This window comes from Orbicella faveolata, unplaced genomic scaffold (assembly GCF_042242905.1).
Source record: "Orbicella faveolata isolate gen_17 unplaced genomic scaffold, um_ofav_v1 contig_35, whole genome shotgun sequence".
Lineage (NCBI taxonomy): Eukaryota > Metazoa > Cnidaria > Anthozoa > Scleractinia > Merulinidae > Orbicella > Orbicella faveolata.
This window is the reverse complement of record NW_028301564.1, coordinates 14,625,530-14,649,466: the sequence shown is the minus strand read 5'-3', so window position 1 is coordinate 14,649,466 and position 23,937 is coordinate 14,625,530. Positions and strand designations below refer to the sequence as shown.

The 23,937-nt window shown below is 37.6% G+C and overlaps 1 protein-coding gene across 2 annotated transcripts; it reads left to right on the top strand.

The window, feature by feature from the left end:
- The first annotated feature begins 178 nt into the window (after positions 1–178).
- On the top strand, positions 179–23,808 carry LOC110066957 (centrosomal protein of 135 kDa-like). Of its 2 annotated transcripts, XM_020774220.2 has the most exons (27): positions 179–1,005; positions 2,714–2,842; positions 3,732–3,947; positions 4,644–4,709; positions 5,259–5,409; positions 6,068–6,141; positions 6,601–6,756; positions 7,106–7,234; positions 7,565–7,660; positions 8,174–8,236; positions 8,388–8,558; positions 8,673–8,750; positions 9,332–9,599; positions 9,889–10,043; positions 12,948–13,003; positions 13,091–13,259; positions 13,791–13,901; positions 14,907–15,092; positions 18,847–18,945; positions 20,094–20,204; positions 20,483–20,536; positions 20,710–20,772; positions 20,911–20,996; positions 21,363–21,467; positions 21,556–21,614; positions 22,004–22,179; positions 22,707–23,808. In XM_020774220.2, exons 1-27 carry the CDS (start codon positions 316–318, stop codon positions 22,725–22,727), a joined length of 3,738 nt encoding a protein of 1,245 aa, XP_020629879.1. In that variant the 5' UTR covers positions 179–315; the 3' UTR covers positions 22,728–23,808. The 2 variants fall into 2 exon arrangements, with proteins under 2 accessions (XP_020629879.1, XP_020629880.1); XM_020774221.2 differs by lacking the exons at positions 18,847–18,945; positions 20,094–20,204; positions 20,483–20,536; ... (4 more) ...; positions 22,004–22,179; positions 22,707–23,808 and adding an exon at positions 16,045–18,244.
- Positions 23,809–23,937: the final 129 nt, after the last annotated feature.

The following is a 23,937-nucleotide window of genomic DNA, read 5'->3' as shown; positions in this document are numbered from 1 at the left end:
ATTTGGCATATCAAAACAAAAATAATGCACTTTTGGTTGTTTTGTTTGGTAATTTTTCCTCAGTAAAAAAAGCATACGAGAGAAAATGAAAACCTTTGATCAAAAAGTGAATTCCCCTTAGGTCAAAATATAAACAGAGGCAAATTTGAAAGTCACGCATGCGTTCTCGTGCGGTTGTCAGGACGCTGTCTTTGCGCGAACCAGTCAATTATCAGTAACGGTTTTCCTCTGAAGATGAATTTTTTACAAAAATTTCCGCGATTTCGGTTGAAATTTTAAAAGAGCTGAATAGAGTGGTCATTAGTGTCCCTAAGGATGACGGAGCGAAAATTCACTACGCTCAGGAAGCGTTTAGATCAGCTTGGTTACAGACAAGCTCTGGGAATCGAATCTGTGCCTCTTGTGGAGAAGCTGTTTAGCGACCTTGTACACACGACAGAAAGCTTAAAAAATCTTAAACTTCAAGTAGGCAAACAGGAGACACAGAGGACAGTATTCGAGGATAATGTCGAGCCGTATAGAAGCGATAATGCGAAGCTCGTGAAAGAAAACAACGAGCTTCATCTTCAGCTTATAAAACTACGAGAAGAGACTGATCATGTCATCAGGGATCTTAAAACCAGCGTTCGAAAGTTGGAGCACGAAAATGCGGACCTGAAATTTCTCAATACACAATATGTACATAAAGTTAAAGCTTTGGAGAAAGAAAACAAAGCAAAAACCGAACGAATACAGGACTTGCAAGAGAAAAATTTACATGCAGTCGTGGAAACTCCTGGCGGTCGAAGAAAGCAAATACCTCTTCGTCGTCAACGAATGGACATCGAAAGTACAGTTTCTCCCGCCCGAGATCTATCCGGCAAAACGGATGATATGCAGGATCCTTATGTAGCAGACTTGTTAAGTGTTGCTGATACTAGAATAGAGGAACTACAGGCTCAATTGTCACAAGTTCAGGATGAAAAGTCGAGCAGTGAGAGACGAAACAAAAGTCTGCGAAAACAGGTAAAACATCAAGTACAACTTCCGGCAACCATTGCTACTATAAGAAATACGAAAAAATGATGTGAAACAGCTAAATATTTTCAAATCTTAAGAACTTTTATTGTATCTAGAGACACAATTTCTTGTTCTTTGCCGGTAATTTTTGTGGACATGATTTTTTTGTGTTTAGTTATTTGGTTTATATATTTTTAGCAAAACCTATTGTTGTCAATTCAATGAAAGGTGATAATTGTTTTGCCAGTATCTCGTTGGATTTACACCTTTTCAGTTGCATGACGTGGATAACATGATAATTTTAGATTCTGCATTTGTTTTTGCATGTCAGTGGCAATAATCTAAATTATCCAAAACATTATAAGCCAACTTTAATTAAAATTTTACCCCTTGACAGTTTCCCAATCAAATTATTCTAATTTTTTTCATAGATAAATTAAGAAAGTTGAAAATTATCTTAATTGAAAGCTTGCTCAAGGTCACCTGCTATTTTGCTCTAAAATTAATATCTCCTCATTGCCGACTAGATGCTGGAAGAAAATATTTACATAGCACTCTGTGTTATTTTGAGATGAATATATTCTAGGGTTAAGTGACAAAAATAATTGACACATGTAAAATAGAACAGGGGTATCATACATTAAGGATCTCCATTTAAATTTTAAAGAAACTTGAACTCATTGGAGGAAGCTGGTAAACATAATATATAAAGCAGTCAGAGCGCTAACTACCTGCTTGAACATCTGGGCTTGGTCCATGATAATATATTTAATATATTTATATCAGTTTTTGTTATCTACAATAGCATTTCTATCGTATGTCAAGTTGGAATATACAGTAACCTTAATTAATGAAGGGATGAATGAAAAAGAAAAAACTTGTTCAATTCTCTTCATTGTTGAGTTTTAGCCTTTCATTTATTTTTAAATTTGAGTTTTGGATTATGATTTTACACATCTATTTGTGAGTTCAAGAATATTGCCATGAATCATGGAGACAAAAATGTGTATATATGGATGCAGCCTGAATGCTGTTGAGATCCTGATGAAATTATAGCTTATACATTTGCAGTCGACTACCGATAACTTGAACCTTAAGGGGAAATGGTAAAAGGTTTGAGTTATCGGGAATTCAAATTATCAAGGGTAAAATTATATAGAAAATGACCTGAAGGGAATTGAAAATTACTTCAAGTTAGCGGGGGGTTTTGAGTTAGCGAGGGTTCGAGTTATCGGGAGTTAACTGTAAGTGTTCTTGTCCGAAGAGGCAGCAATCCATAAAATTGGTCTTGCCAAGAATAGTGACTCCCATTAATTTTAAGTCTGTGACTTGACTTTGCTCAAATATAATTGGCTGAAAATGGAAAGTGAGAGCTCTATAACAAGTGCTCAGAGCATTTGAATTGACTGGAGCTCATTGTTTTTGCTGCGTACCGAAAGGACTGTGGTCTTTGGGAATGCAAATGTCAAAGACAGCACTCAGCCAAAATTTTTATTTCAAACGTTATTGTATACAGTAAAGCCTCTATTAAGCAGATCCCCAATTAAGCGGACCCTCAATTAAGCGGAAACCCTCTATTAAACAGACACTTAGCCTGGTCCCGAAATTTAAGTCTTATATTACTCTTTATAATGATCCCCTATTCAGCAGACACCTCTATTAATCAGATGCAGACACTAAAATAATACTATAAAAATTGCCTTCTTACATGTAGGTGGAGACTCGGGACAAAGAAATTGAGAGGCTGAACCGGCTATTGGATGGTGGCCGTCCTGTTGATGCAGTGCTGAGAGAAGGCAAAAAAGACAGTAGTGAAAGGGTTGTTGCACACCTTAACGTTCAGGTATACAATGTCATGTCTTTACTCTGTCAAGAACCTTTACTGTCATTCTTATTGTGTTGCTTGTATTTAAAAGTCATACAGAATTATAGTATACTCATACTAATATTATTAAAGTTCTGTATTTACCCAAATACATGTAAGCACCAGACTTAAATAAATGCTACACACACGTACAAAAATACTAATATCTAGATTGGATGTTACATGTACACGTGGTTGCCACAGACATCACTTTTCAAAATTCCCTGACTTTTCACTGACTTTTTCCTGCTAAAAACAAGATTTCCCTGACCAAATAAATACAAAACGCCAGATCTAGTAGCAGTTTCTGGCCTCCTCTTACAGCCTTCCTTTCTACTTATTCATTAAGACTTATAAGTTTTCAACAAATTCTCCTTCTTTTTTAAGGAAAAATGTTGTTGAGATCACAGTAACTCCAAATGTTTCTTCCAGCCTTTAATGGTATTAAATCAGCCATGTTAAATTATTTCAATTTTTGCTGACTTTTCTTCAAAATATCAATTTTCCCTGTCTTAAAAGATTAAAAATTCCCTGACTTTTCCCTGACATTGAATAATTTTTTTCCTGACCATTTCCTGACCTGTGGCAACCCTGGTACAAGCTTGACACCTTGCATTGAGTTATCAGGGTTCAAAAAAAGTGTTGTCTGGGGCTAGATTTTCCTCCCGGGCAAGTAACTTTTCATTCTCACTGCCCCCAGGCAAGTTATTTGCCAACAAAATAAAAAGAGTACATGTAACCTAGGACTAGCTCAGGACAAGCAAAATTTTAGAGCTGCTTGTTGGAATGGCAAGCTGGAATTCAAGTTTTTTTTGGGTCCTAACTTAAAATGTATTTCTCATGTTGTAATTTCTGATTGTTTTGGCAGGTGGATTATCTACAGCAGGCCAATCACGATTTAGAAAAACAATTGAAGGATACAATAGACCAGCATGTTGAGGCGACACGGCGAGCCAATGATCTAGAGGGTAAGAACGCCGAACTCCTTCTGGAGCTTAAAGATATCAACAGACTTTCCAAACAAGTGGAAGAAGATAAGCAGCGAGATGTCGGTATTGTGCGATCAGAGCTGGTGGAAACTAAGGTATGGTAAAGTGTAATATATTTTTTTATAAATGCATGATACACTGTATCAACATACAAATTTTCCTTTTCAGTTTTGGTTCCCATACATTTCTTATCTAGGATCATATAGTTCAAGACAAACAATGCTTGCTTTTTGATTGGTCATGTATTTAGTATTTAAGACAAACTTGGCTTCTCCTTTTCAAAGCCATGGAAAAACTGCTGTGTGCACAAGTAGATTGGTGGCAGCTGGTCTTTCCTCTTAGGGTCCTACAGTTGTCCTCAAATGTAAAGGGGCAGCATGGACAAGAAGGGTTTGGGGCAAGAAAATATCTTGCCCCAACTTTTTTCATCTTGAGGCTGAGTAACTAAAAGACGGACTGCCAGAAGTCTAGTGCATATATTTTAACATATTAAGGATGCTCGCAGAGGGTTATGTGCACGCATTGCAGGCCTATGATACTGGGTAACACCATATATATATCATCAACCAAGAGCTGCACTGGGTGACAACAGTGTGAAAACCTCTCACTGGGTAGTGTCAGAGACCCACTGTATGTATACTTCCCCAAAACTAAAGCAACCACTTGTTACAGGCTTTGATTTGTTTCTAGCCATATAAAAACTGAACACAGTCCAAAGGGGTTACACACTAGTGAGAATCACTGTGGCCAGGCTTAATCTTTTGGTAGTAAGGGTTTATTTCAATTTTCAGGCTGTACTGAAGAACCTTCAACACCAAGAGGGTGTGCACCGAACTGAAATGCAGGAGCTTAGAAAGGTGGGTTGAATAATATTAACGTTTAATTTACAGTGCCACTTATACAATTTATCCATTCCAAGGGACAAATAAAAAAACTAAAACAAGTGTACATGTAAATGGCTGACTACATTTTTAATGTTAAAAAAAGCTTCTTCATATGATTCAGTTTCTTTTCATTCTTAGTATCATGTCTGTTGTAAGCTACAAAAGTCTAAAAGTGTGGCCACATTGAAAGAGAACATGCATAAAATCCAGGCATACATGTATCGTTGATGCACTACCGCTTTATATCTGTGTCTTTGTTGTTCAACCCTTCTTTTGTTTAGGACTCGTTGCACACTCCCACATTGCGTGAAGAAACGGGAGTGGGTGATCCAGTAACTTTTGATACTAATCAAAGCTCTGTTTCTGTGACCTCCCTCTCAGCCAAAAGTCACTCAAAATAGAATCATGTCGGGATTGTGTGACCACCCAAAGACCAGGTGTGACACGTCACATAATCTACGCAGAGCGCTTACCGTGCTAGTAGATAAAATTTCTTACTGAAATTTCTGTCATTGACTCTAGGAGCGACAGCACTTGATGGAAGAGAATGAACGGCTAGCTGTGTTGGTGGATAACGCCGAGCATGATGTCAGACATGTCACGGAGTTGTTAGATAAATCAGACAAGGAGAGGAAACGCTTGTCAGACAGAAATGCGCAGCTCACTATGAACGGTATGACTTTGGTTTTCTTCTGTTTTGCTTCGGTGAGGAAACCGGAGGGGGTCTTAAGAGAAGGCCCTCACGCTCACGTAAGTGCGATTTCTATAGCATGAACCAGCATGAACTATAGCATGAACTAAAGGGGCTGGAAGTATTGCTCCCCTCCTCCCTCCCCCCCCCCCCCCCCCCTCGATAGGATGCTAGTCCATTGCAGGTTACTTCCCATCATTCTGTCAGTTTGCCCCTATCAATTCGCTGCAACCCATCCATACAAGTCACCTGGGTGAAGAAAGGCACTGGCCACGTAGAAAATTACCTTTAAATTGAAGGTAACCTAAAAATAAAAGTTTGCTAAGATAGAAAAACACCAAAGAGATAATAATAAACCATAAAGGAACAAGGATGGTTAAGAATGGAGAAGATTGACACGGATTACAAACGACAAATTTGAAAAATGTAGGCTAAACGTTCCATGATGCGCAACCCGTGACGTAGCTTCTTTAAGGGACTTGTTCAAGAACACAACACGAGCAACCACCGCTGGGCTAAAACCTAGCTCTCACGAGTCCAGCGCATCACCTCGACCGTATGACAGACACAGTACAGTGTATATGTTAAAAGCACTAAATGTGCACCGCGTTGTTCATAATTTTGTCTTGTTTTAATTCAGAGCGAGAGCTTGTCATGGATCTTGAAAGGCTTAAGTTAGCCAAGTCTGTGAAGCCCAAGAAAAGTCGAGATAAGGTATACAATGGTTTTACTTTTTACCATTACCAAGAGGTCTCTAATTAACAAGATTGCTGAAGAAACCCTTTTTAAACCACTGCGGCGCACGCTTCGTTTTTTAGTACTCTATTCATATTGTTTCACAGATTTATTCGCGATGTACGTAATTCGTTATAAAAACTCACTTTTGTATGACCGTGCATTATGTTACAGTGCGTTTAGGTGTTAGATGAATTTACAATTCTTTCTGTTGCTACATAAGTGCGCTTCAGTATGATTTAGTTTTAATCAGTAGTTCGTATAGTGTGATTGCCCGGGTGAGGATAGTTCTGACTGAGAACTGTTGTTGGTGACTGACGTTTCGACAACCTGATCGAAAGTCATCTTCAGTCAAGTGAATCGTGTAATAAGGTTTAATGGGTTCCCTTCGTATTTTGCGCCTCACAAGATGATAAACGAAATCTTCTATCCTTTTAGTCTCCCTCCAAGATAGAATCACTGGTGACAACCTTGGAAAAAGAGCGAGATTATTACAAGAGCGAATGTGAAACACTTCAGGATATGATGAGAAGGCGCCTGACAGCTGTGGAGTCACCAGCGACCAAACGAAAAGGCGGGAAAGGCAAAGCTAAGGTATACTTCTCACGGTATTTTGATTTAGTTTTGTTTAGGTGCAAAATTACCATTAAATCAAAGAAAACGTGGAAATGGTTTACTAAGAGAGAAAAACACCAAAGAGATAATAATAAACCATAAAGGAACAAGGATGGTTAAGGATGGAGAAGATTAACGCGGATTACAAACGACGAACTTGAAAAATTTAGGCTAAACTTTTCAAGATGCCCAAACCATGACGTAGCTCCTTTAATCACGATAAAGGAAAAGTTATGATTTCCGCGTTTGTGTTACTGTTCATCGAAACGCCAGTCAGTTGAAAGCTAATTTACGGTGCTTTTGAAAACGTATTTTGATTTATTTGCAGACTGTGGGTCATCTTGAAAGCATGACACAGCTCCTGCAGGAGGAAAGGGACTTCTACAAGCGTGAATGTGAACTGCTTAGAAACATGAAGGAGAAGAGCGTGTTAATGTCACCTCCAACAAGGGAAAGGGTAATGAACTAACTGCTCTAACTCCGCAGTTTACGTTGTCGCTGTTCACATTATAGAGTAAGAATAAACTAGAAAACAACTAAATGTAGCCTAAAACTCCTTATAGTGATCTATTTGAGCTATACTCTTATTTCCCTTAACTTCACGACTTAATAAAATAATTTCTGTACGTGTTTTCACCGTCAACGTTGCTACTAACGTAAAGTTATATGCAGTTCTTTAGACGTTTCTTGCTTTCTTTTCCTTTCGCGCTGCGCCAAGTCGCCTGTGATTGGATAATTCGAAATTGAATTTGCCTGTTGATTTTATGGCACTGATTTGTTCTGTCAGGTATCACGTGACAGCCCCAGTGAAGTGAATCGTTTGAGAAGAGAAAGAGACGAGCTGCAGTCACTTGTGGAGAAGTTTGAAAAACATTTAACGGAGGTGCAGAATTCAGTGCATTAAATGGCTAATATAGTTTGGTTAACAAGTGTTGATTTAGCAAATCTTCGTTGATTTACTCAAATAGTTTCTAATTCTTAATATTCAATCACAAACGAGAACTCGGAAAATTGTCACTTCGTCATGACCCCATGAGACTATGCCATGTTGCGTAGCAACGTCAGTGACGAATACCGCTGAACCACTCAACAGTTGGAGATGGGAATTTATTTTCAACTGGGTCTATTTTCTACGACTCCTAGATATTGTGAAAACCATAATATTAATTATATATTCTTAGATAGTTAAGTTTAATATTTATAACCAATTGTACATACATTTTTACTTTGTTATTTTGTTTTCTTGGCGCAACCGAAAACTAGCTGGTGCGTCCTGTAGACTCTGCTTATCAAGTCTATGGGACGTACCGTTACCATAGCTAAGTGTGTTGTCCAAGTACAATATACTGTCTATGTGTATGTCTATAATGCTCTAATGCTATTAATGCTTTTTCAGATTCAGGAAAATGTGAAGACGCTAACTCAGGACAGAGACAATATTCAACTACTTTACGAGCAGGTTAGTATGCACCAGTCTTTGCTGGAATTGCTTTTAGACATGAATGCAGTGTAAGAACTTGAAATTGCAAAACAGGCTGTGGAGAGAACGACCATGTTAAAAGACGAGTCGGGTAACGGATAGAGTGTTAATAGTCTCTCTTTGTACCCAGGCTACAGACGAAATCCAGAGATTACGACGCCAGGTTTCCCAAGCCCGGTCCCCTTCACCCTCGCGTGCAGCCTCGGCGGTTTTAACACGAGTGGAGTCTGAGAGAGACGAGGCCTTAGCGGAACTTCGGAGGACGAATACCCAGCTAGATAACTTGGAAGATAAATCTAAGGTTCGTTGTGAAAATTATTAAAATTGTGGATCTTTTTAGAAAGTTAAATAAATTCCACGAAATAAATTCCACGCAATGCAGATACTAGACTCAGGTTAATGTCATTTTATCCAGGCATTGAAGGAAAGCGGTCTTCAAGAGAGAAGACGGTATGAGGATAAAATCGAGAGATTAGAATCCATGCTGGAGAAGGTAACTAACGATTTATATTAAAAAGAAATCTAGGCTTTCCATGGTCTGTTGAAATCGATAGTGTGTTTAGTTTGCGTTTCTCAAACTTGGTGTTTTTCAAAGAGCTATTTATCTGCTGATGAAAGCCCGGCTATATAGCGAACAACATAACAATTTCGGAGCATTAGCTAACGGTCACTTCTCTCGACCAAATCAAGCTCAACTAAATCTGTATTCCTTTTTGGCTTGCGCTTATTGTGTTCTTGTTCGCTCTGGAGCGGTCAAAGTCCAAAGTACATGTTATCATTCTGACCAATCACAATGGACACTAACAATCCAGCGAACCAATCAAAACTCGAATCAAGCATGCAGTCGACGCGCCAACACAAGCGCAAGCGAGCCACGATTGGCTTTGGTTTCGCCTCTGATTGGCTGAGAAAGTGGCGCGAGATTTTTAAACCAATCACTAAGAAGCATAGAAATGTAAATCCAGTCAAATGAGAACTACTTTCGAACTACTTTCGAACTCAAGTGAAAATCGTTCTACAAGCAGCGACTAAGGCACGCACCTTATATGGACTAACGGGATTTTTCAACGTCAGGTCGAGGCAGACAGAAATGAGCTCCACACACGGGTGACGTCACTAAGAAACATGGTTTCCAATCTCGAGGACCAGCTGAAGCAAACTACTGCCCAGCTCTCCATGGCAAAGGACTCGGGCTTGGAACTTGAAGCCGAGGTTAACAAAGTACAACTTACCGCTGACCAAGCTAACCGCACGGCGGAAGACATGGAAAGGAGGCTGAACAGGAGAGCAGGAGAATTGCAAGCTTCGGAAGAAAAATGCGCGCAGCTGGAACGCAGACTAGGTAAACCGGGATACAACTGACGGGGAGTATATCTAAACCAACATTAGCGCGTAATGGCTAAATTAAGTGTGTCCACGCCTAAAATTGTTGTGAGCGCAATTTTTCAGTGGCAGAACCTCGGTCTCCTTCTGCAACATCGCACGCAACAATAGCGCCATTTCAGATTTGCACTACCGGCAATATTGCTTGCAATGGCGTGAATTGTCAGAAGCCATTTCCGGCCCACCTGAAAAAAAATACCTAAAAAAAAATTAATTATTTATGTAGTAATATTGCTTTCATGTTGTAGAGGAAGTCGAAAAAAGGAATGCAGAACAGAGTTTTGAGACTGCCGAGATACGAGCAACACTAAAATCATTGGATCGTGAGCGAGATGATCTACAACAACAAGTGGACGAGAAGACAGAGGAGATCATGAATCTTGAGGCAAAGAAAATACAGTCGGTATGAACTCATGCTCATTACTTTATAAGGCTCCGTCCACACTACGCTGGAGAAATTTAAAAACGGAGGTTTCACTCTGAAAACGCATCAAGTGTTTTCCGTTGACACTACGCCGGAGCAATTTAGAAACGCAACAATCACCGGTCATTTTGGATTTGTGTTTGAGGAAAACTCGGTCAGGGAAATCACGTGAATATCGTGACGTCATCGTTATCGAAAAGCTCCGTTTTCAAAATGTTTTCCGTCCACACGAAAACGCAAAGCCGGCGTTTTCAAATTCCTCCGGTTTGAAGAGCGTTTTCAAAAAGCTACGTTTATGTGACGGATTAGTGTGGACAGAAGGCCTAACCGGAGAAATAAAGCTGTGTTTTCAAATTTCTCAGGCATAGTGTGGACACTGCCTAACTTACCAATCATCACATGGTTTATTCCTCGAAATGACACGTCTTAATAACGCATAAGAACTCTACTTGTCCTCTTCCGCAAGCCCTTTTTTGCGCAAATACGCGCCTTGACAATATATCATATCTGCACTTTCTCATTACGTGCTATGATATTACTTTTGTTCAAATCAAGCGTAAGCCAATTTATCTGTACTTTCTCTCCTTCATGTATCACGTAATCACTTTTGCTCAAATCACGGATCACGCACAATATCTCACAGTGTACTTTCTTTCACGTATCACTTACTCATTTTTGCTTAGATGACGAATCCGAATAATACTACATTTTTTTCCAGTTTCAACGTACAGTCACGTAGCCATTTTTGCTCAAAACAGGTATCACACATACTATCTGCACTTGCATAGCTTCACGGATCACGCGCTCACTTTCGCGCAAATCACGCAGTAGCCGATATAATCTGCACTTGAGTTCTTTAACGTGTAAGTCTTTCACGTTTTACACACAGTCACTCGTCAATCGTTTTTGCTCAAATCACGCATTATATCCACACTTACGTTCCTTCGCGTATCACGCGCTCATTTCGCGTAAATCACGCATCACGCACCACCTGTTTGTCTCACAAGAAAGATTAAGTTGATTTGGTTAAAACTTTCCTACTTTTGATCTTTCCGGATTAAATCACTTTGATTCCGAATGTAGTTAGTTTTACATGTCATAGCTTTAAAATAGGAATATAAGCATTGTATTATAACCTTTCAATTTTCGTGAAATAAACGATTAATTTATTAATTTGTACGCACTTAAAAAAGATTTAAATTTGTGTACAAGCAATTCCTGGATGTCTTAGGGAAGTTAAACACTTTGACAGTCCTTTAAACACAAGACACTCCTAGACTCAAATTAATTATAAAAATGAATATAAAATAATTCATTCAAGTATCACTGTTTCGTTTAGCAGCCAAGTACATCGCTGCCGAAACGGCGCCTGCGAAACTTTGTCGTTTTGTGGCTTATCGTATTTCCATAACAAAGATGGCGTGCGTTTTTCCGCGACAGCAATGAAAAATATGCATATTTTGTAGCTCCCTGCCTGAAAGAAGGTAAACAAATTGTTTGGAAAGCTTGTCAAACAATGGAAGTTTTGCTCTGAGGCGTCCGGTTTGTTTACTCTATTATCAAACAACGCCGTGTTGTTAATTGAACAAATTTTTGCAGGTGCTTCCGTAGTAACAATTTTTTCATGTTGTTGTGTTCATTTCATGAACAGCGCGGTGAATGGAGACAACAAAGTCGAAAGGAAACAGTATTCGCTGGTTAATTTTTCAATTTTAATTATATTACATAAGTGAATCGTCAAGGTTTCGTTTAAAATCATTTCAAAAGGACGATTTCTTTCTCGAAGCATACCCTTTACAAGTCGCCGGAGTCCTTTCAGCCTTACACAAGAAACACGTTTCGGAAATTTCTTTGTTCTGCTAAAGGTTTATGTAGCAATGGCCTGGTTAGCTGCTCTTCACTCTCTAAATTATCTTAAAACATTTGTTGAAGGCGATGAGGTAAGGTAAACATATTTTCAACTTCGTTTGTCATTCCTTTACATGTACGATGGATTTGTTAAAGGAGTCGAGACGCTTCAAAATGCCTTCGACAATGACTTCGGGATGTAAGAATCTTTTCAGTTTAAATAATTTCGACCACATTTCTTGCTTTCTCCTTTGTTATAATATACACTTTACCCTTAATGCGTGATCAATTTGATACAAAATTAATCAGTTTTGGAAAGTATTTTGCATATTCAGTTATACTATAAACTTCTATTTGTTGCAATGTGGGCTGTTTCGATTCCAAATAACGCCAAACCGTAATTCACCATTGCGTGGCATGACTAAGTAGTTCAAATGTTCGTGGCCAGAAATTCATTCTTCTTCGAAAGGCTAGGTCAGTTAAACTATCTGCACAAGGAATATGGCTTATTTGTTGTTTAGCGATGTCTTGAAGGTAGCTTTATCGACGTTTTCTCACTTCATGACTCAGTTTGACTATACTAACTTAGAACAAATTTTGAGCAAAATTTTATCAATTGCAGTGAAATGTATTATCCTTGCTGCTGTCAAGTTTACTTTCGGGACCCTTCGGATCAAAACAAACTTTCGGATTTGATCGGAAACACTTCGCTGACTATACCGACAGCGTCGATGATAACTTCGTATACGGAAACCTTCGCGAGAGAAAAATTTTGTTAGGAAGTTTTACATTTACTAAGTAATTTCTTTTTTGCCTTTTCCTTTCAAGAGGAAGAATTAATTTGTTGTCTCGTCGCACAAAAGGCACTGACCAGCGCTGCTGAATTATAAATTCGTACAAAAAAGAAGCGAAGGCATGAACTGAGAAAGTAATATAAAGTATGTGTAAAAAGAAAGTTAGTGTAAGTAACTAATGTTCGCTCTCAAGTACAAGTTTTGAATTTCTCGGAATTTCTATTTTTATCTCCAATTTTAGGAAAAGGCAGAAAGCGAGCTCAAGATGAACATGGAAGATGTCGAGGCTCGGTTAAGGTATTTTAGCCACGTTATTTCTAGTTAATGTGGGTGCATATAATGACAAACTAAAACAGAAAGAACTTCTGTTTTCCTTATCGACAGTCACGCCATAGAACAGGGTGGCCTGAAGGACAGAGAAATTAAGAGTCTGCGGAGACAGTTAGATTCCAGGGACGATGAGTTGGCTGAGATGACGAGAGGAAGAGAAGTGGCTTTGAAAGAAAATAGGCGACTTCAAACAGATCTCAACACGATGACAGAGGAACATCAGGTAAGCGAGAATGCTATCCACCACGCCCTCACAGCACGGTAGGAATTTTTCAATGAACTCGTCTTCTATAAACGAAGAAGCCGATGGCAAATCGCAGTTGGTTTTAATTTTACGCCTAATTGGTCGAACAATAGCAAGTTTGCTCATGAATTAGCCAATAAAAGACCTCGTTAAATGCAAATGAATGTGCTCAGAGGTTTCATTGACGTTTTCAGCAGGAGGACAAATGGTTTTCACCAGCGAAACGTTTTGAACTGAACTTCTTTGTAAGAAACATTATCCTCTAGATGGTCAAACTGGTTGGGAAAAATCACTCTCACAGCCGGTCAATTTGCCCAGTGCCCGGCCCTTAATGAAAAACCGTTTTCATTTCATGTAAACAGCGTTGAGTCCCAGAAGTGATAAAAAGTACCAAAGTGCCTACTTAGTGTTTTGTATATAATAAAAACTTTCTTCTGTCCAAGTTACTTTTCTAACGGACATAGAATGTTTGTTAAAATGAAATGTCCACTGTCTTCCTCATTTTTCCAGGCGATTCACCAACAACTGCAGGAGGCCCTTGAAGAACAAGAAAGTCTAAAGGTTCAAATATCTGAGTACGCCAGGCAAGTGGCCCGTGTAGAGGAACTTCTGGCTCAGAAGGTAACTTCCATTCATAATCTCATATTCTCAAACTCATTTATATAATTCATCAAGTTTAAGCAAAGGAAATCATGACTGTGACGGTGTTTGGATATCTGATCTTAGTAAGTATGGTTTTTACGATTTAATTTATCTCTTTTCTCCTCAGTTTTAGTTTCGAGTCAGAAGATATATCAAACAGTCAAGACAGTGTTTGACCACATTTCCAAACACATCGAAATTCGTCATAACTACGCGTCGCATTCTCAACTCACTTCTCGGTGTAATGAAATGTGGTCAAACACGGTCTTTAGAGTTTGATATCATTACTTATGCATGGATCTCGAGAATTAAAAGCTTTTTTTTTCTTACAATTTCAACTTCTTTGAGCATTTTTTTCTTTCAAGTGTGTCTTTGTTAGGCTTGAGCATTCTCAATAAGCTATTCGTTCATGTTAAAAGATAGTTTCCTTTAAGGAGCTACTTCACGGTTTGCGCATATTGAAAAGTTTAGCCTCAAGTTTTCAAATTCGTCGTTTGTAATCCGTGTTAATCTTCTCCATCCTTAGCCATCCTTGTTCCTTTATGGTTTATTGTTATCTCTTTGGTGTTTTTCTATCTTACTAAACTGTTATTTTCAGGTTTCTTACCATTTAAATTTTTTTATGTGGCCAAAACAACTCAAAATACCGTGACTGAGCTCCTTTAACTTCTCAAGTTCAACCATTCTTTTACGACCACAGTTCCTTTTTCATCAGTTACTGCCTTTTTTGTGTTTTTGTACTTAAGTGAAAAAACAAAAACAAATAATAAGGTGCCTTTCCATTTCGAAGTAATTTTGTACAACACAAAAAATGAATTATTTAAGGGTGGTAGAACTTTATTTAAAACTCGTATTTCATTTGCCTTGGAAAGCGGTATGATAAAATCCATGTAGACCCCTCCTTTTGAACAGGCTTCTTTCTATCTAAGGATGTCTTCCTTCGCTCTCAGATTAGTACTTAAAAGTTATTTCTCGACCTTCCAGGAGCAGGAAAAAGAGGAATTGTTGGAGCAATACCGGGTGTTGTCGAGTGAAACAGAGAGACTTGTATCTGAATCCAAGGTGTCTGCTGGCAAAGTTACCAACTACCACATGGAACTAGTACAAAAACAAAGATCAGAGATGGAACTAAGCGATAAAATTAGACGACTTGAAAGTGAAATTCAACAGGTAAATCATATCTGCGCGTAAAATTCTGTTTGTTTGTTTTTTACGTAAATGGGAATTTCATTCTCTTTTTCTCAATTAGTAACCATCAATATACAAATAATAAATTAATAATGTGATCTTAAATTCATCGATTTACATTGCATAAAAGGTCGTTGCCATAACATAAGACAAAGCTCAAAAGAATTAATTCTTTACAAGTTTAGGTATTATAAAAGGCATGTTACGAATGAGGTAAGTAATGATGAAAATGATGTGGCAGATATCTGAGACAAAAAAAGCATTTCACCCGCTGCTTCTGCTTGAATAAAATTACCGTCTCTAGACTGCATAGAAATGATTGTCAACGAGTTATAGGTAATGGTTTCAAACCAAAATAACATTTCATCTCAGTTTTCAATACGTAATTTAATATGAAAGGCTAGTTATGATAATTGTGTCAGGCAGATTAATTCTATTTCTGTTTTGGAACCAAGTCTCTCTTTTTCTCAAAAGCAAAATAAATTATGGGAGAATTATCATCTTTAATGTAACTCAAGTATCGTTGACTTAAATTTAAAGAGTCCCACAAAATTCCAAAACTTATAAAAAAAACTATTTTTACTAGCATTACTAAAACTTTCCTACACTACAAGATCTTAACTTTCCTTTCTTCATTTACAGCAATCATTGTTCTCTATTTTCACTGTACAGTGTTTGACATCTGTTTTATGCATTCTTCATTTATGCTGATTAAAAAAAAAGGTGCTTTCAGCATCTGACCGAGCTAGCAAAGAAAAATCGTTGAAATTTAAATAGAACTTGTTGTAACCTACTAACTTCGTTTTAAATAGATAAAATATAAATGAAACTTGATGTGAGAGAGTATAGCCAAGTGTTTTTTTTTTTTTTTTTTAAGGGAATAATTAATGTAGGTTTAATTTGATTTTATTTTGTTTTGTAAATCTTCCATCAGGTTCGAGTTTCACTTATGAATAAAAGACAACAGATGAGAAGAGATGTAATGCATCCACAGATTTCCGCGTCAGACTTTGTCAAATAACAAGAGAAAATTAACTATACTTTATCTAACTTAACACATTTCTAGGAACCAGTTTTAATTCTCAACAACTAAGTTTGTAATATTGTTAAAAACTGTTATTTAGCTGTAAACTCGTAATTTTTGTCAAATAACACAAGACAATTAACTTTATTTTATCTAACTTAACGCATTTTTAGAAACCAATTTTAATTCTCAACAACTAAGTTTGTAATATTATTAAAATCTGTTATTTAGCTGTAACCTCGTAATTTTTTATCATTTGATCTAAAATTTCAAGACATAAAGTAATATTCACGAACTACTTGAATGTTTTTGTGATAATAAAATAACATATTAGGGGTTTCAATTTAATCATTTAACAACAAAACACTCAATCAATTTTTTAACAGCAAATTATTCTGGTGAACTATTATGAAACTTCATATTAATTTTCACTGTTTAGACAGCGTCCACATTACGCGGGAGAATTTGAAAACGCAGCTTTATTTCTACGGCTAGGCCTACCGTCCACACTAATCCGTCACGAAATCGGAGCTTTTCGAAAACGCTCTTCAAGTTGGAGGAATTTGGAAACGCCGGCTTTGCGTTTTAGTGTGGACGGAGAACATTTTGAAAACAAGATGACGTCACGATGATCATGTGATTTCCCTGACGGAGTTTACCTCAAACACAAATCCAAAACGACCGCTGATTGTTGCGCTTTTAAATTCCACTGGCGTTGAGTTTATGGGGCCTTGAACTGAACTATTGGTTCTAACACTATCAAAAGTGAAAATCTTCATTTGAATTAATTAATTACTAGTAGTAATCAGAGATTATGAGAGTGCGTTCGACGCCCTCACTTTTTATATACCTTATATATGACTTAAATAAATACACCTTAAATATACCTTATATATATCTTAAATATATCTTAAATATATATACCTTAAATAAATGATGTCACTAGCTGACTTTCAACCTTTGTCTATTGCTAAAATCAACATTTTTCAGCAGCAACCGAGGTTTTACAGTCAGATATGCATAGTGCCAAAGTCCATGCTAGTGAAGAGGTCACGATTTGTTGATACGTTGCGTGACGCCACCAGTTTCTGTAGACTCACAAGTTTCGTAGAATATTTAAATAACGTACATTATTCTAAGCTGGAAGCACAAATTTAAGCTAGCATTTGCAATCGCGTGCTCGTTTATCGTAAACAAACTCCGTGCGACTACTTTTGGATCTTGCCTTCAGAGTACTTTTCCACCGATTCCAAACAACAATCTGTCGCGACTGGAATTAATCAACAAATGCAATCAAAATGTAGCTGTTTCCACGGTTAACATCCCAAAGCCAAGTCGTGTTAATAGACAAGGACAATTCTCTCAGATTTCGCTAAATGCTACCGTCGAAGCGTTTAAATTCACCAAAATCTAACGCTGAGCGCACATAATAGCGAAGCTTACGACGACTGAATGGAAAGAAGTCAAAGATCCATCGGAAAGACGAGCTCACATGGCCTGCTCACATATTCATATGTCCGCCTCATGTCTGTACTTATCACATGTCTTAGCATTAAACGGTACCAGTTTACTGGCCGTGACATGCCCCTGCGAAAATCAAGCGGGGTGGCCATTTTGGTGTCCTTACAGGAATGTGGATTTTTCTGCATATAACCGTGCATAGGGCAACCAACTCTAGAAAGCCACAGGTCAAAATTAGGTTTTCGAACGCAACAATTCAGTATCTTCTGCCTCAATACTACCATTTCATGCAAAGACCAAGCTATATAATGTGTATTTATTTTCAACGTTGATTAAAATAACACCACAAATCAGTAAATATTAATTACAATGATCTCGTATAGGAAATTAATAGTAAACAACCACCTTGCTATCTTTTTATCTAAGCAGAAACTATTCATAGCTAGATTGATTAAAATCGCTACTTTCAAGTTAGTAATTTAATTTCACCTTGTTTGTTTCTTTGAAAAAAGACAAATTACTAATTTAAACTTACTAATTTTGTCAAACTTTACTTTGTACGTTAACTTAGTTACCATGGTTTATACTGTATGAAGAACTTTAAGAGAAAGGTAGCATGACATGTTTTTTTTTAATAACATAAAATAATAATAAAAAACATATTTATCTGCAGTGCCAGTTAGTCATTTATGTAAAAATGATTTCTTTATAATTTTTTAAAAGATCCATTCCTAGTTTGTTTAAACTTCTCATTCCTAACTAACGTCATCAACTAGTGGTCTTTTCCTTGATGCAACATTAAATTCTACATACTGGCACTACACAGAATGTATAAAACTCCATGAAACACGAAAGACCGTGTTTGACCACATTTCCAAACACCTCGAAGTTCGTCAAAAATACTCCGCTACACGTGGTATCTCGGTGTTTGGAAATGTGGTCAAACACGGTCTTTCGTGTTTGATGTATTGTTTATCAACACTTTGAAATACGACAAGTTCGCGACTAAAGATAGGCTAAACTTGCCAAATTATCGTCTGTAATTTATTCAATTTTGTCCTTTTTAAAGTTTATCATTTGGGCTTTTGCATCAGTTTTGCACTAAACAAGCTATTATTTTAGGGTTTTTATACTTTCACGGTCATTTTGTACATCGCGTGAAAACGTTCTTTCATTGGCTAATACAGTTGTGCACGTAATATGATCAACATGGCCCTCGTAATAATTCATGATGGTTCATTATCCAATCAGTATGGAGCATCGCATCAGGCCTATGACATCCAAGTGTCCAGTCTCACCAGATCCCTCGCTCAGATGGAGGAGCAACTGAGACTAGCCAATGAAGATAGGGTAAGTCATAGGGCTCACAAAGACCTGAAATCTGGAAATAGTGTACTCTTCTACCCTGGGTGTTGTTACTCAAGACGTGGTAATAGGTTGTAGGGAATCGCTCTGGTCTAGGACAAGCACAAGACCAGGCGGAAATACAAGCGGACAGCTACATCGAACCCGACTTACTCGTTGGGTGGGAGGGCGGGCCGCCAACCTCATCGCTTTCGCGACCTCGAGTAGAGTGATGGAGTGGAACACGTAAATTCTTTCATACTGTCATTTGCATAATCCCAAGGGTATTAATTACCAAATGAATGGAAATTGAGTTTGCATACCCATGAGTATCTGCTGAATTTGTCCACCATAGTTATACACTTAAAGAAAGCCCAGAAACTTGTACGAGCCGTTTTAGGAGAAAGCTTACTCTTATCAAGCTAAATTTGGAAAATGTAGAGTGGTTTTGAAAGAGCTTTTAGTTCGGTATACATCATTCAAAATGTGTACGATCCCAGGAATCGGCAGCTAAAAAACATTGAGGAATTTGGGTAAAAGGGCTGAGCAGAACCGGGAAGAACAGTCGGACATCGTACCATAGCTGAATCAGAATACAACTCAGGATGCAATTTGGCCAGACAATGAAGTTTCTTATTGCACTTTAGTTTTGAACATATCCACGATTTCCACATATTTGGCCATGTCGAATAAGTCGAGTCGCAGTTCGAGACTTAAGTCCCGTCCACACTTCGCCGGAGGAATTTGACAACGTAGCTTTATTTGTACGATTAAGCCTACCGTCCACACTAATCCGTCGCGAAAACGGAGCTTTTCGAAAAAGCTCTTCAAACCGGAGGAATTTAAAAACGCCGGCGTTTCGTTTTCGTGTGGGCGGAAAACATTTTGAAAACGGAGCTTTTCGAAAACAATGGCGTCACGATAATCATGTGAGTTCCCTGACCGAGTTTCCCAAAGACAAATCCAAAATGACCGGGGATGGTTACGTTTTCAATTTCCTCTGGTGTAGTCTGCACGCGGCCTTAGAATCGCGGTGCATCACATTTTGCAGAGGAATTTGCCTAACACATTAGTGTACTAGAACTTACTTAAACCGAAAGTAGACATTTTGTGGAAAAAGCATGTAGATCATGAAATCTTCCTCTCTTTTGCAGGAGAATATGATGCAAGATCTCACTGCAGTCAGGGAACTTTGTATGAAACTGGATCAAACGCGAGAATCTCTCTCTAGACAACTGGCCGCAAAGTCTTTAGATCAGGAACAGGTTAGAATCCCCTCTCAAACCAGTAAGCTTTTCACGTATAACGCACCATTTCACATTTTACACACTGTTGACACTTGACACTTTATAGGTTAACACTTCACACGTTAATCGTAAAACTTCACACTTCACATAGTGATACCGTTGGCATGTATTGCCCACACCCGTAAGTTAAAGGGGCAATCACTTTCACTGTGATGTAGAACACGCCCAGGAACAAACAAGGCGAAAACAAGAGCACACGGGTTTTAGCTTAATTGCTGTTTTCCTTTTTTTCACAGATGCGTGAGTTACTTGAAGATGCCAAGTCTGAAACTGACAATTTACGAAAAAAGGTCTGACTTAAAATAATGTAATAAACCTTCTATAGTAATCTGCTGTTTTCCATACCCACGAGTAGTAACATTCTGGAAGAACAACTGGCGATTAGTTTTTGAATGCTCTTCAAAAATCACCTGCAGTCCCTAAGATGAAACCAAAGACAATTCGTTTTCTGTCTCTTTCATAGGTGTTTTCAGAAAAAGAAGCCGTTAGAAGTTTAGAAGGGGTGCTAGCAAGGCAAAGAGAAAAGGTATTTTGTATTTAAAGATTGTTAGTTATATTTCAACAGCGAATGATCTCGGGCACTATCCGTCCCTAACCGTAAAAATTCATTCAGAGTACTTGCCTTGAACTGCCTGATTTTTATAAACAATACACCATTTTACAGGAGTATGTTGGAAAGAAGTCTCTAGAAACCACCATTGAAGAAGTGGACAGATTGAAAGACAGACTGACGAAAACAGATCAAGAAAAGTGAGTAGAAAGACTGACGAAAAATTATGTCAACTTTCCATGTTTGTTTTTCCATTTTCATCCTTATCGATTTGATTGAACAGGCGTCATCGTTTTAATTTGGCTCAGTTTGGTTTAAGAAGTGGTTGATAGAGCGGTTTTCAATTTTAGCGTCGAAAGTATAAACCAAGCAGTTACTTTGGTTTTGGTGTGAGATCTACTGAATAGTCTAATTGGTAAGTAATTGGTTTGGTTTTGGTTTTACGACACTCAATTGAAAACTGCTCAATTTCTATCTAATTTGTTCATTACTTCCATTTCAACGTTTCATATTTCCAACAATTGCAGCAGTTAAGCTCGTATTAAGGTTCTCTTGTCCCCTTTTAGATCTTACCAACGTCAAGAGGTAAACACATTACGTAAAGCATCGGAAAGACTTGAAGATGAAGTGACCAAGTTAAAGAAACAACTAGCAAATGAGAAATATGAAAGGTAAACTTGACCATGAGAAAAACCCATAGCAAATCAGTTTCTTTTTAACGCAGTCTATAAATTTAACCTTACCGTGTTTTTCCTGTAGGGAGAGATTGTTACAGGAAACGACCAGAAGAGAAAGAGACGTCACTGGATCGGCGTCCAGTAAGTGATTTACAATAAATCGTCTTTTAAAAAAGCTTAGATACGGTTGGTTGAGTTATTTTGACCACGAACAAAATTACTTTTAAATTGAAGGAGACCTGAAAATAAGGGTTAGCTAAGAAGAAAAAAATCAGACATAATAGTAATCCATAAAGTAACAAAGATGGTTAAGGATGAAAAAGATTAACACGGATTACAAATGACGAACTTGAAACATTTAGACTAAACTTTTCAGGATGCTTCCCACAAAACTATTATCCCGTTATCTCGGTTTAAAAAAAGAAGGAAAACTGCATTTGGAAAAATTACTTTTATATACCTGCATAAAATCTTGTCTAGGCATCAAGGTCAATTTAAAAACTGATTAAAAATTTGTTTTTTCTTCCTAGGGGAGTCATTAACGAGCCGATATTCTCGTAACACGGATCAAAGGCTCCATACATCGTTCAGCAGTGGTGAATTTGCGAGATTAAAGCCAAAAGACATGTCGTCGCCATTAGCATCTGATCACAGCGACTCCGGCAGGCGGATAATCTCTCCAATTCGTAGACGAAGCGATGATGATGTGAGTGAACGTTTTCAAAACGATATAATTATTTTGTTCACTGTTATCATTCAGCCGATGAGATGGTATCAAGTGTGTGTCTTTATTTTACAAGAAGAAATGATGAGTGATTAAAACAAAATAATAATAACGGCACGTGCTAAAATATCTAATAAATCAGATTTTCTGATGAGCATAAAAATTGAAGGTTATCTTCCACAGTGTTGAAAACGTTTGGGTAAGTCTCTGAACATGCAACAACGACATAAAATAGAAAACAATCTTCTTTGAGGCTTATTTTCGGAGTTGAGGAAAATTCATTACCCCGAGAATTTTTCCCTCTAAGATTTGGAGGGCTTGTTATCATAATTTTATGGCAGGGAACGACGGTAAGCCAGAGGTTGGGCGGCACAACGCACAATTTGTTTAGCCCAAAAGATGGCGTCTTCGCTCTGTACACTCGATCAGCAGCTTAGCTTCTCGTCTTGGATTATTCTAGATAATACAACAATTTCACCCGATATTTGGTTGTCTGTTTTGTTTTGCAGGACTTCTCGGATGCAAGCTAACGAAAACCTGTTCACCGAAAAGAACATCCTAAATTTAGAAGTGAAAAATTGGCTCCAATTTTCATGACAGAAGAACGTTTTCTGCCGAGCCCACCGCGTTAAATTTCTTATCTGACTGTATCACCATTTGTATATGTTCGATTGTAAGATACCTGTATACTCTTTCAAGATTTTCCTATTTTCCCATTTGTTATAATGTATATAAGAGTTTTATTAGTGGTACAACCATAAATATCCGTCTGGATTGTTTTTTCTTGCAAACAACAAACCTTTCAAAGAAGGTCAAGATAGGACCAAGCACTTTGCTTCGCATTTTAACGAGCTTCTCGCATACAACACTATGACATCGCAACAGTCTCGAAAGACTCAAACGTTAGTTACCGAACGTCTATGAAATAAATTATATCCTTGTTTTTCTCTGATTACAAAAGTTTAGGAAAATGGTTTAGCAAGTTATTTTTAAGTGACCATATTGAAATTTGAAATTGAGAAACTAGTTTGAAAGTATAATATTAAAATTTATCTTGCAAGAAATATTAGCATACCTTTTTTCAATATGCCATTGGGTATCTTCACAGCGTGCCGTTGTTACTTGGTTCAAAGGCTAGGAAATCAAAATAGTCGTGTTTTGATTTTTTGCACGCCACGTGCAGTTGTTGACTATGTGATTGGCTAACAAGTTTATAAGCCAACAAAATGGTTGTCCAATTAAAAACCAATCAAAAACCAGTTTTTGTTCGCTCGTTTACTGGCCGAGTAGTTTTGGAACCCAACATTAAGACGGAATTTTTTGAAAGGAAAAACGGTATGCGTCAGTATATCAGAATCAGGCTTTTGTTGTCTTCTGTGTGTGAATCCATTCTAACATTTCGCACTTATTTCTTCTCAACCCTTCTCACCCTCACAAGAAATATAGACCTACCGCTGAAATATGCATTCATGCACTATTCACTACCAGAAAATGTAATTTATATGTAATAATTGAAGATGAAATTGAGTACAGGTGTTTTGAAGAGTGTTAGGAGATTATTTTACATTGTTATTATTAAACTGAGAGAAATATAAGGATTTTACCAAACAAGCTGATACAGTGTTTATATTCATCTTGCAACTTGCCTTCAAACACGAAAAAAAGTAAATGGAGCGCTCCGAGTTGCCTTTTGCCTATGTCAAAACGAGTCTTTATGCGAAACCATTCATATGAAAATGT

Excerpts from the sequence above, each read along its gene's own strand:
- LOC110066957 (XM_020774220.2), top strand. The coding sequence starts at position 316 with ATGACGGAGCGAAAATTCACTACGCTCAGGAAGCGTTTAGATCAGCTT. Across the intron at positions 9,600-9,888 it reads GCAGCTGGAACGCAGACTAG|AGGAAGTCGAAAAAAGGAAT; the intron begins GTAAACCGGGAT and ends TTCATGTTGTAG. Across the intron at positions 13,902-14,906 it reads AGGAACTTCTGGCTCAGAAG|GAGCAGGAAAAAGAGGAATT; the intron begins GTAACTTCCATT and ends TCGACCTTCCAG.